Here is a 19133-nt window from a genome sequence, read left to right on the forward strand (position 1 = left end):
CCCCTCAAAAAACAATCTCTCATATGGCTATATCACTGTAAAAAAATAAGTTATGGCGTTTGGAATGTGAGGAGAAAAAAGCAAAAATAAAATCTAAAAAATGGCTGCGGGGGGAAAGAGTTAAAATAACATTAAAAACATGTACTCACCTTTCAAATGTCCCACCACTCATGCATCATAGTTCCAGGATGACATGTTATTGCTGCAGCATCATAGACAAAGACCGGCGGAGGACAATGGAAGTGTCGGTGTGGGAGGTGCAGAGGATTTTAACTTTTTTTTGCTATTTTAACACATAAAAATTGTAACTTAAATTTTTTTTTACAAGGCAGAAAAACCCTTTTAAAGGGGTTGACTCACCCCTGACATTGGTGGCATAATACTAGAATTTGCCACCAATGTCTGATTGGTTGGGATCCAACTGTTGTGACCCCAGCAATTGCTTTATCATTTGTGAAATTGACTATAACAGCCATCCATGCAGCCGCACAGAAAAAGTGCAGCGACTGGGATGAGCCAACCTCTTTAACCTCTTGCCACGCTGCACCGCAGTAGTACGTAGGGAGCAGGACTGCATTCCCGTACTCCAATGTAGTATTGCATCGCTGTCATAAACTGTCACTGCAAGTTACAGAGCGGTGACACAACAGTGATGGCAGCTGTCATAAGATTGGGGACCCATCAGAGATGTCACATGCCGGCGATCGCTGTAATTGGTCTGTCAATTCTAGCAGGCCAATCACAGCACTTTACAAGAAAAATGTTAATAAACTGTAACTTCTAGTGACAGAAAAGGTACAAAACAGTGATAGCAGCTGTCAGACAGACGACCATCTCTGTTATCGCCCGGGGGACCAATCAGAGCGGTCCCTTGCTGATGATCGCTGTGATTGGTCTGTCAGTTGTGACAGACCTATCACAGCATTATTTAGTAAAAAGAAACTGACTAGATACAGTCACCAGCTCAGTGTATAACAGAAATCGGAGAAAATTAGAGCTGTGTTGCCTGAAGAGCCTGTGAAGTTAAAAAAAACATACAGTTATCCCTACTGTGTCCCATCCATCACCCTTTGTACCCCCCAGTGACCCCTCTCACAGCCCCACTGTGATCCTTACTTTTTTTTTTTATGCTTGCATTAACCCCTTTAGGACACAGCCTGTTTTGGCCTTGTGGACACAGATGATTTTTTAAAATCTGATATGTGTCGCTTTACGTGGTAATAACTATGGAATGCTTTAACCTATCCAAACAATTCTGAGATTGTTTTCTCGTAAGATATTGTACTTTATGTTAGTGAAAAAATGTGGTCGATAAATTCAATATTAATTTGTGAAAAGCTTCAAATTTTAGAGTAAATTTGCAAAAATTAGCATTTTTCTAAATTTAAATGTATCTACTTGTAAAACAGATAGTAATACCACACAAAATAGTTACTAGTTACAATTTCCCATATGTCTACTTTATGTTTGCATAGTTTTTTTCACGTCCTTTTATTTTTCTAGGACGTTACAAGGCCTATAACTTTAGCAGCAACTTCTCATATTTTCAAGAAAATTTCAGAAGGCTACGTTTTCAGGGACTAGCTCAGATCTGAAGTGGCTTTGAGGGCCTTATATATTAGAAAGTCCCCATAAACCACCCCATTTTGAAAACTTCACCCCTCAAAGTATTCAAAACAGCATTCAGAAAGTATTTTAACCATTTAGACATTTCACAGGAATTAAAGCAAGGTAGAGGTGAAATTTACAAATACACTTTTTTTTTGCTGAAATTCATTTGTAATAAATTTTTTAGAAATATCCAACATGTGGCCCTAGTGTCCTAATGGACTGAAGCACCAGCCTCAGAAGCAAAGGAGCACCCAGAGGATTTTGGGGCCTCCTTTTTTAAGGAATATATTTTAGGCACCATGTCAGGTTTGAAGAGGTCTTGTGGTGCCTAAACAGTTGAAACCCCCCAAAAGTGACCCCATTTTGGAAACTACACCCCTCAAGGCATTTTTCAAGGGGTATAGTTAGCATTTTGACCCCACAGTCTTTTTTGCAGAATTTAGTGGAATTAGTCTGTGAAGATGAAAATCACCTTTTTTCTGCCAAAACATAGAATGTTTTCATTTTTACAAGGAATAAAGGAGAAAAAGCACCTCAACACTTGTAAAGAAATTTCTCCCGATTATGGCAGTACCACATATGTGGTCATAAACTGATGTTTGGACCCACAGCAGTGCTCAGAAGTGAAGGAGCGCCTTTTGGATTTTGGAGCGCACATTTTGCGGGAATAGTTTTCGGTGCCATGTCGCGTTTGCAATGCCCTGGAGGGACCAAAACAGTGGAAACCACCCAAAAGTGACCCCATTTTGGAAACTACACCCCTCAAGGAATTTTTCTAGGGGTATAGTTAGCATTTTGACACCGCATTTAGTGGAATTAAGCCATGAAAATTGATATCAACATTTTTGTCCACTAAAATGTTGCATTTTTTAATTTTCACAAGGGATTAAAGAGAAAAAGCCCCCCAACATTTGTAAAGCAATTTATCCCGAGTACGCCAATACCCCATATGTGCTCATAAATATTTTTTTATTAGAAACTAATTAACTCTTTGAGGACTGATCCTTTTTTGCTTTTTCATTTTAGTTTTTCACTCTCCGCTTTAAATGTTTCCGTCAATAGAGTGGTGTGAGGGCTTATTTGTTGCGGAAGGAGTTGTAGTTTGTTAAAGCACCATATAATGTACTGGGAAACTGAACAAAAATTATTTGCGAGCTGAAATTGGAAAGAACTGTGATTTTTTCATTGTTTTTTTTTTTTTACGTCTTAGTTTTATTCTGCATCTCAATACGATTACAGTGATACCAAATTTATATAGTTTTTTTTTATATTTTACTACTTTTACAAAGAAAAGACTATTTGTTAAAAAAAAGAATTGTTTTTTATCATCATATTCTCAGAGGCAGATTTTTTGGTCAATTGAGCGGTCTGGGGGCTTATTTTTGGCAGGACGAGCTGTAGTTTTTATTGGTACCATTTTTTGTTACATACAACTTTTTGATCACTTTTTATTAATTTTTTTTTTAGAGCTAAGGTGACCAAAAAACAGCGATTTTGGCGTTTTAAATTCTTTATTTCTTACGGCGTTCACCATGCATAATAAATTAAGTTTTACGATTTAAGTTGGTACGATTACGGTTATACTATATGTAAATAGGTTTTTTTTATGTTTTGTTTTGCAGTGTTTGCACAATAAACTCACTTTTCTATAAAATAATTTATTTTCTGTGTCACCATATTCTGAGAGCCATAAAGTTTTTATTTTTTAGTCCAAAAAGCGGTGTAAGGGCTTATTTTTTGCGGGACAGGTTGTAGTTTTTATTGGTACTATTTTGGGGTACATGCGTCTTTTTGATCACTTTTATTCTATATTTTAGGAGGGGTGGTGACCAAAAAATAGCGATTCTGGTATAGTTTTTCATTTATTTTGTTTGCGATGTTCACCGTGCGGGTAAAATAACATTATAGTTTTATAGTTTGGGCTGTTACGGACGCGGTGATACTAAATATGTGTACTTTATTTAACATTTACTTTTTTTTCTTATAATAAAAGACTTATTATAGGAAAAAAATATATATTTTTACACTTTTCTAAAACATTTTTATTAACTTTTTTAAATTTATTTTTTACTTTTTACACTTTCTTTTTTTACCTGCAGCTCTGATCACTGCTCGAATACATTACACTACCTAGGTAGTGTAATGTATTCCAACTGTCAGTGTCACATCACAGTAACTCTGACAGTAAGGGTATGTGCACACACACTAATTACGTCCGTAATTGACGGACGTATTTCGGCCGCAAGTCCCGGACCGAACACAGTGCAGGGAGCCGGGCTCCTAGCATCATACTTATGTACGATGCTAGGAGTCCCTGCCTCTCCGTGGAACTACTGTCCCGTACTGAAAACATGATTACAGTATGGGACAGTTGTCCTGCAGCGAGGCAGGGACTCCTAGCATCGTACATAAGTATGTTGCTAGGAGCCCGGCTCCCTGCACTGTGTTCGGTCCACTACTTGCGGCCGAAATACGTCCGTAAATTACGGACGTAATTAGTGTGTGTGCACATACCCTAAGTCTACGAGGACCAGCCATCGTAAATCGATCGCTGCATTTAAGCGCTAAATTGTCGAAATCAGCGGCGATGAGCCGCTGATCGGCAACACTGGAGCATCAGCTATCGGGGACAGCTCACCTCCCGGTTCCCGATGCACACCTTGACGCCGACAGTGTGCATTGGGAACAATATAGTGACTTCCTGTCACTCTGACAGGAAGCCCATAAGGATCAGCCAGAGGTTGGTCCTGATAGGCTTCCGTCCATGGCAGACACGGAGGCCATTGTTTGTCCTCCATTTGCCATGCTAACTATTGGCAAACCCCGCGATTTTGCCACAGAGGAGGTGTATGCTATTGTCTGTTCGGACACAGACACAGACAGTGATGAGCAGTTCCAAGTTTTTTGTCATCTTCCTCCACTGATATTGAGGATATTGTGGAACCTCCTAAAAGGCGCAGAAGGTATGGCGATGAGAGTCAGCCTACCGCAAGGCGCACCATCTATAGACCCCATACTTCTCAGAGCCTCTACAATTGTAGGTCAATGCCGTGCAAATCACAATATTACACCTTTCACTCCTGAGTCCTGTCATATGTTCAAGCAGCACAAAGACTTTGCAAATGTGACATGGTGCTTAAAAGCCTTTCTTGATTTAAATCTGTGCTTCAAAAGCCAAATGGCGCTCCTTCCCTTCTGACCCCTGACATTTCCACAAATAGCAGTTTATGACTACATATGGGGTATTGCCATACTTGGAAGAAATCTCGTAACAAATTGTGGGATGCTATTTCTCATATTACCTCCCTGAAAAATAAAAATGTTCATCTAAAACGTCATCACTTCGGAAAAAAATTTAATTAGTAATTTTCACAGTCTAATTCTATTAAATTCTATGAAACACCTGTGGGGTCAAAATGGTATTAACAAGGGGGCGGAGCTTGGCCCTGGACTGGAATGGCTGCTTGATGTGAGCACTCCTGAATCCTTTCTGTTCTAAGCGACTCCCAGCGTCTGTTATCTGCATTGGCTCACCCAATCTGCCTCCTGTACTGCACTAGCAAACTCAGGGATACTTTTTAGGTGGTAAAGTTTGTCTCTCTACAGACCGTGGAAGACGATTTCAGGCCTCTCACATGCATCAGCTATTTCCTCACCGCCATCTGTGTGTATCTTACGGCTCTTGGGACACGCTGAACCGACGGGGTAAACCCTGCATCTACCCTAACCTCCCACTACATGCCGGGACTGCTATCTATGGGATAAAAACAGAGGCCTGGTTCCTTGGGCGGTCCCTGGGCTCTATTTGCAAAGTGGTGGCCCCACCATCATTTCTGGCAGCCAGTGTGCTACCTGCTCTGCAACTGTACTAAATGGCCTCCGGTGACCCTTGTCGCTTCATGGCCGCAGACCTGCTATTTCTTGAGGAGGAGTCATTTTTAGTGCAGATACACACAGCTGCAAGCCCGCTCTATTCTGGCGGCCATATACCCACGAGTAGGCCATAATTGGGACTACTCTTCGTCTACTGTGTTATCCTTCTGTTTTCAGCTTCCATATTGGAGCATAGACACATGACTTTCTACTCAGAACCAGGGTGCGTTTCAATAACTTTTCTACTCACCTATTGCGTCCTGTTTGAACTTGTATGTTACACTGCGGTGCATGTGATATTAATAGCCCTGCAGACATGTTTAAATGCAGGGGCAAATCTGTTGGCGCTATAAAATTATTCCTGCAATGGAGCCTACTGTTGATGATATATTTACTGATGCTCCAGGTGGGGCCGGAGTGCCGCTAGGCACAAATAATCCTTCCTTTATGCCATCATCATCATCATCGGTGGCTTCCTCCCCTGACCCTAAGGAAGATGGTACAAAATCGCCTGAATCTGCTTCCTCGAGCAAGGAACTTGCACCCAATAATAGAGTTGCTACTACTCTTAGGGGTGAATTGTGTGACCCCACTGAACTGGAATCCTGCAATTTGGAGGGTTTCCTGTCATCTTCTGCTCCACTAACTATCCATGCTGATTATTCTTCAAAACAACATCTCCCAATGGGTTACTACATTGGCCAGCAACCTCCAAACCAACATCGACGCTATTGGCAATAGAACAGATAATTTAGAGAGAAAGATGGCGCATAGACAGATAAGCATCCGCTAAATTTGGCAGGATGTAGGTCAAAACTAAGGTAAGATATCTATCTATGTACCCTGGCTATCTAAGGCTGCATTGCACTAAAAATCAGTAGAGCCACCCAACATGTTTCACTGCACATGTATTGGAGCTAAGCCAATTTTAGCGGATGCTTACCTGTCTATGCTCCTCTTATAGGTAGCAGTACACTGTTACTCAGCTCTACGTAGGAGTATCTAGCTGTTTGACTGCATTGTAATCTTAATCTTAATTTTCATGTGGTCTGTGTTTTTTGGTTTAAATAATAAAGATTAATATTTACTATAACTAGATTCATGTTATATTGTTGTTAGTTGGGGAAAAAACGTGCCTTATTTGCCTCAGGCAATTTTTGTTAAATAAAAGAGATGTCAAAATGGTACACAACGAGACTTCACCTTTTTTTCTTCCTCCAAAGATTTTTTTTCTGACGGATAGACATACTCTCCTCTTGACACAATCATCCTCTATAGGTGTTATTACTTGTTCTGACTACGCCCTATATCGTTAGTAGTTGAGGAACGGTTCACCTCCCCCCTCTCAGTGGAAGCTTAACCATTATATCTAATCTCACCCTGACTACCAATGTAGAATTAAGGCCGCCCCCTCATCGTATTTTGAAATTAATTCCCCCTCTGTAACCAATCTCCATTATTTATGGAATGAGGAGAAGGACTTTATGAGAGGTATTTTGATCCAGGACTGTGCTCAAGCCAAACACATCAGAGAAAAAGATGTGACTGATACTATTGCTAAAATAACCCATTTAGAAATTCTTAATAAAACGTCTCCCTCATTATCCCAAGCACAAACTCTCCGTAGCTTACACCTTCATTAGCAATCAGTTCTGGCCTCTAAATTTGATTTCACGCTTAGGAAATTCCAGTTGAACTCTTACGTGAACAACAACAGTGCTGGTGCTCTCCTAGCTAGAAAAGTAAAACAATCTACTGGAAAATAAAGAATTGCTTACAGTATATAAAGGGCAAAGGAGGTCAGAAGATAATGGACCCGCGGTTAATAGCCGAACAATTCTGATCCTATTATGCAGCTTTATACAATTTATCTTTGAATATATTTACCCATCAACAAGAGATCTCCTCATTCTTAGACTCACTAAGCCTACCCGCTATTGTTTGGAAAATATTAATACTCCATCTGCCCACATTACTTCTACGAAGGTCTCTAAGGCCATTTCTTCACTTAAACAGTTTAAAGCCCCTGTACCTAATGGGTTGACTAGTGTTTACTATAAAAAAAAATATGCTAATGTTCTGGCTCCACATTTAGTGGCAGTATTTAATAGGGCGGCGGTGGGCGGCTCTTTCCCAGTAGAAATTCTTTCAGGAACCATTGTTACTCTTAAACCTTGGAAAGATCCTGATACCCTCACTAATTTTTGACCCATTTCCCTATTGAAATCAGATGTGAAAATATTTGCTAAGGTGCTATCTGACAGATTGCTCAACATTATACCGGATATTATTTCCCCAGACCAAGTGGGATTTGTTGCTGGTCGACAGGCCCCTGATGGTATACCACGCTTTATAGATCTAATCCAATGGGTGGAGCATAGTCGAACACCTTCTTTGCTATTAGCTTTGGACGCAGAAAAGGCGTTTGATAGGGTGAATTGGATGTATCTTTCCAGTACCTTGGAGAAATTTGGATTGTCAGGTTTCATAAAATCTGCAATTCTGACCTTATACTCAAACCCATCAGCTAGGGTCCTCACTTCTGGTTTTCTTTTAGAATCCTTCCCAATTACTAACGGTACATGTCAAGGTTGCCCGCTGTCCCCAATTATATTTGCCCTTATGATGGCTGCTTCTATTAGGGAAAATGCTGATGTTCATGGGTTACAGGTGGGGGAGTGTTACCCATAAAATAGGACTTTATGCAGACGATGTACTCTTGTCACTATCACACCCTGACATTTCTCTGAGGGTGGTTCAAAGCTCCCTTGATAGGTTTAGTAGGGTATCATATTATAAGGTTAACCCATCTGAGTCTCAGGTTTTAAATATGGGAATGGAAAATACAGCTCAGGCATTTTTAGCTGCCAGTTACCCTTACGTTTGGAATTCTGATTGTATACAATATCTGGGTATCAACCTTACCTAGTACTCTTTTATTTCATCACAATTATTCCCCCCTGTTCCCAGAATATCTCTCTTGCTTAATAAACTTTCACATCCATTCATTTCCTGAGCAGGTAGGATAGCGCTGGTTAAAATGATGGTTCTACCATTAATATTGTATATATTTTGCACTGTGACTAATCGCCTTTCACCCTCTTTCCTTCCAAAGTTACAAAGGGAGTTATTATCCTTTATCTGGAGGAGAAAACACCCAAGGGTACGCATGTCTGCTATGATCAGGCCCTTTCGTTTTGGTGGGATGGGAGTTCCGGATCTGCACAAATATTACATGTCCACTATACTAGATCAACTTAAGCTTTGGTGGATACTTAGTGTAATAAAAAGTGGATAGACAACGCTGTGTGGCAGGCGCCTCACTCATATCGTACCTGAAGGGGAATACCCCTTCCCGGCCGACTCCAAAACGGCCTTTGTTAGGTGTGACGGCTTCGTTGAGGGCTTGGTCATATCTTCTCTGCCAATCCACATTTAATGACTGTGGGACAATTTGCGACATGCCTCTTAGATTTTTGTATACGTTGAGTGGTAATATCAACATTGACTCCCGGGAGTCCGCAGGAATTGTGAAAATGTCCTGTCTTTATCATAATTCTATTATACGTTCTTTTCAAGATTTAATTTCTTCATATGTTATTCCTAGATCAAATTTTTATAAGTAATTATGTATTCGTCATGCATTGTCTACCTTAAATGTCTCTAGTCCATCATTCGCGCGACAGGCTCTACTGTTGTACACTAAAAAACTCCCTAAGGCTAAAGGTATCTCACTATTTTACAATCTGTTTACAACTTACACACCTACCACCAAACTATCATATATGCCTAAATGGGATGTTGATCTTGGCCTGGATATATCTTTTCAGTCATGGTTCAGGGCCTTGAAGTGGGTACGGTGGGTATCCAAGAGCCAAGTACATTGGGAGATGTCACAAAAAATAGCTTTTCGTTGGTACCACACCCCAATAAGGTTAGCTAATATGTCTTATTCTGCATTTAAGTTCTATTAGAGAGGATGTGGAATGTGGGGTACGTACATGCACATGTGGTGGGAATGCCCAATAGTTTACTACCTTTGGTTGGATGCCTTCCGGCTTGTTACCCAAGTTTTGAATATTCACATACCGGCTAACCCTGGTTTAGCCTTATGTTTTTTAGGTCTGGAACAGATCCCACATCATGGCCAGACTGTGCTCTCACATATTCTTCAAGCTGCGAGACTTATGTTTGCCTGCAAATGGAAAGTTTCTGATCTTTTGCCGAAGGCAGAACTATTGAATCAAATCCGGTTTTCTTACCAAATGGACAGATCGTCGGCCATTAGATCACACACCATAGATATATTTAATAAAAACTGGAAATGTTTACTTTATTTACTCATATCGTTACTGATAACACTGTGACTTGAGTTCCACCTCCTCTTACACAGCCTCGGGTGTTTGGTCCAGCTGCCTGTGGCTGATCTTGTGTCTTTGGAAGATGTGTGCTTTGTGTTAGCTTTTACTAACTGGCTTGACTTACATATCTGTTGCTAATATTGTAAGATTATCCTTTATACCTATGCAATTGACTTTTTCTATTCTAGGTACCTTGATCAGATGTGATGATATCCCTGTAATTCAGGTTATTCTCTGTTACTGTTTGACTTCTCTGTGAATCCCTCATGTTGAGGTTCCGCTATATGTTATATTTTAATAAAATGTTAAATGGAGAAAAAAATATTGGGAACATTTTTTTTTTTTTTCAACAGACCTAAACGAAATTGCTGCTAAAGTTATAAGCCTTGTAACGTCTTAGAAAAATAAAAGAACTTTAAAAAATGCTGCAAACATAAAGTAGACATATGGGAAATGTTAGCTAGTATCTATTTTGTGTGGTATTACTATATGTCTAAAGAGCAGATACATTAAAATTTATAAAAATGCTAATTTTTGCACATTTTCACAAAATATTGGTGTTTTTCACAAATAAACATTGAATGTATTGACCAAATTTTAAAACTAACATAAAGTACAATGTGTCACAAGAAAACAATCTCAGAATTGCTTGGAAAAATAACAGCATTCCAAAGGTCTTGCCACAAAGTAACACAAGTCAGATTTGAAAAAAATCGACTGTGTCCACAAGGCCAAAACAGTCGATTAAGCTAACTTGAGTAAATGGAGTTATGAGCAATTATAGTAATATTTTGTATATTAGAAAAGTTTTCAAACATACTGTACTTTACTATTATTCACTTTTATTTCCTTAGGTTGTTCTGCCGGAAAACTAGCTCTCCCTACAAACGCTGATGGTGTTCCTCACTATGCTGAGGCTGATATAGTGAACTTGCAAGGAGTCACTGGTGGTAACACCTACTCTGTTCCGGCAATCACTATGGATCTCTTATCTGGCAAAGAGGTGGCAGTAGAAGAATTTCCAAGAAAACATTTAACTTTTAAAGAGAAACTTGGGGAAGGTCAGTTTGGAGAGGTCAGTATTTTCTGTTTGCATTTGGCACTACAAATCCTAAACACTCCATAACGTGTACACACTACATCCAACTCCAAGCATTCTACAAGCAGCAAATTATAGTTTCACCCTCACAAAGAAATTGTCAGATATTTTTAAACCAGTTAATTTTTTTAAGTTACTGTTTGGTTTATAAGTACACTTGACTAGGGTTGCACGATGTATCAAAACTTCGATACTGTTTATATACCGTGCACCCTCAAGCGGTTCAATATCGTTAATTCATGTATTTCAATACTAAGCAGTATAGCACAGCTAAGTATAGTAACACATGAATGAAGTTAGAGCATAATGTGTAATACAGCCATTGCCCCGCTCTTGAGTCCTGACAAGTGTGCGCCCGCGGTCAGACTGAGGTGATGCGACCAGCGCTGCACTAGCAATTGCTGGCAAATAGAACATGGTGGGCGCACTACAAAACACCCCCATGTTCTGTCTTCAGTGCCTGCGTCGCCGCTCATTAGCATGCACTTATTGTCAGGAGCGGGCCAATGGCTGTATTACACAGCCGCAGCCCCACTGTAACGGCGGAGATCAGAGAAACCTCTCATTTCCGCCGCTATTCCCTTGAATGCTGCGATCAAAGCTGACAGCAACATTCAAGGGGAAAATGAGAAGGGGGGATGCCCTTTGGATCACATCACAGGGAATCCCTGTGACGCGATCGATAAACATACCATATATCGGCAGACAGCCCAGGGTCCATTGAAGGACCCCAAGGCTGTGTGACCATATTTCCTGTTGTTAGGGTATGTACTGATATATAGATATATGCCTGTACATAAATAAAGTAATGTTAAATTTAAAAAAATACACACATTTTTTACATTAAACATTAAAATAAGTCTCTATACATAAAATATACACATTCGGTATCGTCGTGACCGTAATAACAAATTTATAGCGTCATTTATGATGTTTACACTGTTATAAAATAAAATCTGCTTTCTTTCACTTATTAATGTCAGACGCGAGGTGTTATGAATTTTGAACCTCCATGTGCCTCACATTAATAGTAATAAAACCCCATCATGTACCTCACACATTAACCCAATGTCTATTATGACTGAGGAGCATGATGGGATTAATTACTATTAATGTGAGGCACGTGGAGGTTCGAAATTCATCACACCACGCGCCTTACATCAGAAAATGGAAGAACCTTTTTTATTATTATTATTGTTGGCAAAATATCGTTTTGGTATTGAGTATCACAATACTACACGAAGTATCGGCATCGAAGTCCAAATTCTGGTATCGTAACAACCCTACACTTGACACTATACAAATAACACGATTGCATACACCGTGAGATAAAGATGTAACAGAGCTACAGAGATTGTTATTTCCCAGTATGTTATCAGAGATTTCCTATGGTACTACAGGAACTCCTACAATATTCTCTTGCTTTATTGAGATATCATGATTAGATATGCACATTAGATGGCCCTCATCTGTAGCTCTGCCTTGCATGTAGACATCATCAATTGTGTCAAAAGCACCGACGCATAACCATTTAAACACAGATGTTCACTACAATTACACTTCTAGCCGTAAGCCATACTGATCCAATTCATTCCAGTCTGCGGTATTTCCTATGATTCTAATATTTAGTAGGTCTGAGGACTTTTAGAAATTTTAATGACTGTCATTTTATATCCATGGTTCATAAAGACAATTAAGGCTCTGTTCACACTGTTGCTATGGCTTCCATTCCTATAGGATCCATGGCAGATATGTCATGGTTCACCATTATCTGTTATGATCTTTAATCCCTATTGAGTGAATATGGGTCCATCAATAGGCATCAGAAACTATCTGAAAAGAACTGACGCAAGTGTGAAGAGAGCTTTACATCTTTTTACATATGGGTGACAGAGGAAGAATTTGTTTAGTGACAGTCACTAGGGACTGTTATTGCTCAATATCTTCAGACTTGATTGAATTGAATAGTACAATAATAAATACTCATTTATAAAAAGTATAAAAGCATTGAAATTGTTCTTTGTAGGTTCATCTCTGTGAAGCCGAGGGGGTAGAGGCCTTTCTAGACAAGGATTTGATTTTGGATACAAGCATTGGACAGCCTACTCTTGTCGCTGTAAAAATGCTCAGAGCAGATGCCAACAAGAATGCCAGGTCTGTATGTCAGTTAAATCAGCTCGCCCCACACAGACAATAGTAAGAGCAGAACACTGGAAATCAGTCTCTTATTATCCATACCTCCTATTTTCAATTTATTCATAGTAATATTATTTATCATTTCTATAATCGTTTAGAAGCTTCATTTATAATTTGTATAGTTAATTGCAGTTTCTAAAAAAAAATTAGAAGAAAATAAGCATAGACCCTCCCCACAGAACATTTCTCTCTCTCTCTCTTTCTCTCTACCTCCTCTCCCCTCTCTCTACTCTCCCTCTCTTCAGTATAATTTGTAATTTATTCATTTAAATTCATATATAAACATTACATGCAATTGGGCTACACACTGTTTAATAGCCCCATTGTACATAATCTTTATACAGGGTGATCAAAAAAGGATGGTGCAAAAGTAAAGTCCTGTAGTTAAAGTAACATCAATGGTAAGTGGCCAGTGACTGAAAATCAAAGCAAAACCGGCTTAGGTGCAAATAGCCAGTGCCGGCCTTAGGGGTGTGCAACCTGTGCCATTTCACAGGGCGCGCCACTCCAGCAAGTGGAAGGGGGCGCTGCGCTGGCTCTCTTCCTCTGCTTGTGTTTCAGAAGTCTTCTTCTCTCAGTGGCGTCGCTACCGCTGTAGCAGCCATAGCGGCTGCTAGCGGCGACACCGGGTATGAAGGCGCCCGTGCCGCCCGTTGGGACGGGCCCCCCCACGGCGGTTTGGACTGCCCCCCCCATGGCCGGCGACACCACATAGGACGCAAATACTATTCAACACTATAGCAAAGCAGGGAGGTATCTCCCTGCTCTGCTATCTACTAGCGCCACTGTAGCTCCTTGAAGGAGCGGAATCCCCGTGTGGCTGGATGGAGCGCTTGATATCTCTGTCCGTTGCCGACGCTGTGACCGGGGGAATCCACTTCAGGAGAAGCCCCTGACGTCACTGTCCATAAATAGACAGAGACATCAGGGGCTTCTCCTGGAGTGGAACCCCCGACTGACGTCACTGTCCATAAATTGACAGAATCGTCACGGGCTTCTCCTGGAGTTGCCCCTGATGTCACTGTCCATATATGGACCGAGACATCAAGCGCTGCATCCAGGAGCGGAATCCCCGGCCACAGGGGGATTTCACTCCTTCAGGGAGCTACACTAGCGCTATCTACAGAAAGGGGGGGTGCGATCTACAAGGGGGCTGTGTGGCACTACCTACAAGGGGGCTGTGTGGCACTACCTACAAGGGGGCTGTGTGGCACTACCTACAAGGGCGCTGTGTGGCACTACCAACAAGGGGGCTATGTGTCACTACTTACAAGAGGGCTGTGTGGCACTACCTACAAGGGGGCTGTGTAGAACTACCTACAAGGAGGCTGTTTGGTACTACCTACAAGGGAGCTGTGTGGCACTACCTACAAGGTGGCTGTGTGGCACTACCTACAAGGGGGCTGTGTGGCACTACCTAAAGTGGGCTGTGTGGCACTACCTACAAGTGGGCTGTGTGGCACTACCTACAAGGGGACTATGTGGCACTACCTACAAGGGGGCTGTGTGGCACTACCTATAAGGGGGCTGTGTGGCACTACCTACAAAGGGGCTGTGTGGCACTATCTACAGAGGACATCTGTGAGTGGCAGGCTGATGGTCATTTTAGTGAGAGTGGTGGGCTGATAATCATTTTACTGTGAGTGGGGGACTGATAATCATTTTACTGTGAGTGGCGGGCTTATGGTAATTTTACTGTGAGTGGCGGGCTGATGGTTATTTTACTGAGGGGGCTGATCGTCACTTTATTGGGGGGGCTGATGGTCATTTTACTGTGAGTGGGGGCTGATGGTCATTTTACTGTGAGGGGGGCTGATGGTCATTTTACTGTGAGTGAGAGGCTGATGGTCATTTTACTGTGAGTAGGGGGCTGATGGTCATTTTACTGTAGGGGTGCCCTGAGGAAAAAGTCAGAAAAGGTTGGGAAACTCTGTACTAGGCTACAGGATCACACCGGCCTATGCAAGGATCCCTTCGTCAGAGATGTGGAGCAGCTCAGTTTGTCGTGGAAATGGGGCGTAGGTGAGTAAAAAATTTGTGTTTGGGGGGCACTGTCTACAAGGGGGAGGTGGGGGCTGTATGGCACTGTCTACATGGGGGAGGTGGGGGATTATGGCACTGTCTACAGGAAGGAGGTGGCAGATTATGGCACTGTGTACAGGGAAGCTGTATGGCACAATCTACAGGGGGCACTATCTACAAGGGGGAGCTGTGTGTGGCAGCCAGGGCAGGGGGGCATTATACTGTGTGGAGGCCACTAAGCAGACATTATACTGTGTAGGGGCACTACAGGGGGCAATATACTCTGTGAGGCACTTAGCGGGCATAATACTGTGTGGGCACAATTAGAGGACAAAATACTGTGTCCTTGAAGGGGTTATAATATATATTTAAATATTATTATTATACTGTATGGGGGGCGCTAAAGGGGCATTATACTCTGGGGGGTATTATAATTTTTTATGGGAAAAAAAATTTATGATGAAGTGGGGCGCTGAAAGATAATTTCGCATGGGGCGCCATCTATCCTAAGGCCAGCCCTGCTCATAGAAACCAATCATAGCACAGATTTTATTTTCAAGAGCCAAATTTGAAATGTGCTTACACAGTGTGACATAATATGGTGACATCGAAGCAGGAAAAAGCCTTTTGCGTGTTGTAATTTTCAAGAACTGGGGTCTCTTGTGACAGTACAGTGAAACTTTCAGAATAAAGTTGGTAAATGTGCTCCGCATAAAAACTGCATTTTTTGGCGTTGGTTGAAGCAATCTGAAACCACTGGGTGTTTATGTCAGGGGTTAAGTCCGGGCTGCCCAAAGACTTCGGAAGAGAGAGTTAACAGGATTCGAGCCATGTACGAGTGTAGTCCTAGAAAGTTGACCAGGCTGACTAGTATGGAACTACAGGTGCCACAAACCACAGTATGGCATATCTTACGAAAACATCTGCATTGTAAGCCATACAGATTACATCTTCTTTAGGAGCTGAAACCAGACGACAAACCGAAATGCTGTGACTTTTGCATTTACTTGCAGGGCCGATTGGAAGAGGATGAATTCGCTGACAGGTTTGTGTTCAGCGATGAGACTACCTTTCACCTCAGTGGGAAGGTCAATCGCCACAACGTTAGAATTTGGGGCTCAGAAAAACCATGTGTCCTTATCGAGCACATGAGGGACTCACCCAAATTAAACGTGTTCTGCGCAATGCGTAGGCGCAAAGTCTGCAGTACCTTCCTTTTTGCTGGGGATACTGTCACTGGCCACTCATACCTGGACATGTTAAAGGAATGGCTTATGCCACAAATATAAGAAGATCTGCCAAACGTAGTCTATCAGCAGGATGGTGCACCTCCACATTTCCGTTTGAATGTTCGCTGATGCCTAAATGAAACTCTACTGGAATGTTGGATCAGCCGGAAACAAAGCTTTACCAATGTTGCTGCGGCCTCCATGATCGCCAGATCTTACACCCTGTGATTTCTATCTGTGGGGCTACATCAAGGACTCAGTGTATCTGCCCCTCCAGCCACAGAATCTAAACAACCTGAGACAACACATCACTGAAACAGTGGAGTCCATATCTGAGGATATGCTGACACGTGTCTAGACATCTGCCGCCTAGACATCTGCCATGTCACCATTGGAAATCACTTTGAACATTTGTAGTGTATTGATAAAACTTGGACAGTGTATCGTTTCATGTTAATAAATTTGTGTTGTGTTCTCTCAGTTATGAATACCGAGGCTATAATTTTGCAGCATCCTTTTTGAATCGCACTGTATAGTGGATTGCTGGACTTTATACACAGCAATTGGATGCTCCACTAAATACAGATTAGTGCAAACCATATGTTATTACATTATATTAATTTCAATTACTTCTCATTTTGGGCTTAGAAGTCAAGTAGGTATTCCCATGATACAGGAACTGCTCAACATTATATTTCTGCAGGCATAAAACGACACCACATTTCCGTGCGTATTTTTGGCCAGAAATTCCCTGCGGGCAACAGGGCAGATACGCTGTGTACCTTTACGCAGCGTATCCGCCCTGTGTGACCTTACGCTGAGGGTCTCTTTGCATTTCGAGGTCACATCACATTTTTTTGCAGCAGTTTTGATAAAATTGCTTTATATCATGTTAATTGCCAAGGATTCGGGAAAATCTCTGCAAAAAAAAATCAAATATGACCATAACCTGTGGTAACCTTCTTTAGCCGTAACCATGCTAACAAAGTCCCTCCACACATGGCATCTACAATCAAATGCCCCCTCCCCCACAAAAAAGTAGTTAAACAGATTCCCCTCACACAACACATTACATTTACAGTCAAGTTCCCCCTCCCCCTAAAAAACTAATAATGAATCCCCTCCCCCACACATGGTATTTACAGCCAAGTCCCCTCTTCCCACAAAAACGTTTTGCACAGAATCCCCTCCCCCAAATACAGGATTTACAGTTAAGTCCCCCCTCTTTCACAAAAATGGTTTATAAAGAATCCCCTCCCCCAAACATAGCATTTACAGTTCCCTCTTACATGTTCTAAGTTCTGTGAAGGTATTTTCACGGTGTCAGCTGCCTGTTACAATCCCTGTGATTCCCCAGGCCCCCATGACATGTATAGGAGGGAGTAGGGTAAGGGTTAACAGACAGTCTTTTTTGCATGATGAGACGGAAGCAAGCAGGGGGGTAGGGGATGAGAGGAGTAATTAAGAGGGTCAGCGAGTATTAACGTATCTTCCAGCTGTTTCTCCAGTGTGCAGGAAGCAGCAGGAAGAGCAACACATACAATTATTGTGTTCTCCCTCACCTCAACGATGATGTCCGTAGACCAGTTTCTGGAGCAGCTCCGCTCCGCTGCAGCTGATAGGGGTCCCGAATAGCGGAAGAAGCAGGTAATGTCGCTTATGAGGTTACCTGCTACCTCAGAGGTTGAGCCCAGATGCTCCCGGCGTGCAATGGCGGGTGCCGGGCATAGCCCACTCCCCTCCCCTGTGCTGCTTTCGGCCGCTTTAGACAGCGGCACACAGTTGTTTACTCCCCCGTGTCTCTGTAATACTGAGCAGTTATACGACAGCATTATCTGGGGGGGGGGCTCCGGCTGCAGCTTCACCTCACTGGCTTCGGCGCCTGCTGGCGAGGCTTAGCCCTGACATAGTCCCGCGGGGTCTGGCGCCGCAGGTGAAGCCCCTCCAGGGATGCTGCAGGCCCGAGCTCTCGGTGATCCAGGCCTGGCAGGAATCCTCAGCCGCAATGGGGCCCGGCGGTTAGTGGGGGTTCACAACATGGATTCCCTGCCACCACCCCTCTTTATGGTACCTGCTATGGCGTTCTGATGTCGGCAGCCCCACCTGGTGATGTCCTGGCCAGGGGGCTAGCTACTTCCCAGACAAGACTTTCAAGATGCATGGCGAGTGGTGGAGTGCAGTCAGGCCGCAGCATGCAGTCCGAAGTGCGAGCACCTACCAGTGGGTGGTAGTCTGCCGGGCCACTTTCCATCGGTGGTCCCCTCGTTGATGTTGGCCCCTGCGCACAGGCCAGTCACCCTCATCGGTGATTGGAAGCACTCATGTATCTCCTTGTCACCACTGTCAATGTGATCGGCGGCCTGGGACTTCGGCTGATCTGGAAGACGGCGAATTGGATGAGCCTCACCGTGGTTAAGCAGTTTTGGCTGGCGGGATCACAGAGCCTGGGCAGCCTGGTGAGTGTGTAACACCTACTTTCCCGTTTCCTGCTATTTTTATTTCTGGGGTAGTGGAGGTAGGTTAGCTAGCGCAGCTTCGTCAGGTTCTCCTAGCGGCGGGTTTCCACAGGCCGGGGCGGGTCACGACGGTTTGGTGAATCTCGTGGGTTGTTTGCGCGAGTTGGTACTTGGACAGGGCACGTACACCTGTCAATCCAGTCATGTCCCCGCTCGCAGTTTGGGGGGGTGCTTGCGTCACGGCCGGGGGTAGTCAATCGCAGGTCCCTCTTGTGAAGTCAGTAGT

General features: G+C 42.6%; 1 protein-coding gene across 1 annotated transcript in view; it reads left to right on the plus strand.

Annotated features, from left to right (window-relative positions):
* DDR2 (discoidin domain receptor tyrosine kinase 2) overlaps positions 1–19133 on the plus strand; it is a 121128-nt gene that overhangs the window by 43538 nt on the left and 58457 nt on the right. Inside the window, exons 11-12 of the mRNA XM_075832266.1 lie at positions 10700–10920; positions 12971–13098. Of these exons, the coding sequence (XP_075688381.1) occupies positions 10700–10920; positions 12971–13098 (349 nt within the window). The remainder of the gene's footprint in view (positions 1–10699; positions 10921–12970; positions 13099–19133) is intronic.

Source organism: Rhinoderma darwinii, chromosome 7, assembly GCF_050947455.1.
Source record: "Rhinoderma darwinii isolate aRhiDar2 chromosome 7, aRhiDar2.hap1, whole genome shotgun sequence".
Lineage (NCBI taxonomy): Eukaryota > Metazoa > Chordata > Amphibia > Anura > Rhinodermatidae > Rhinoderma > Rhinoderma darwinii.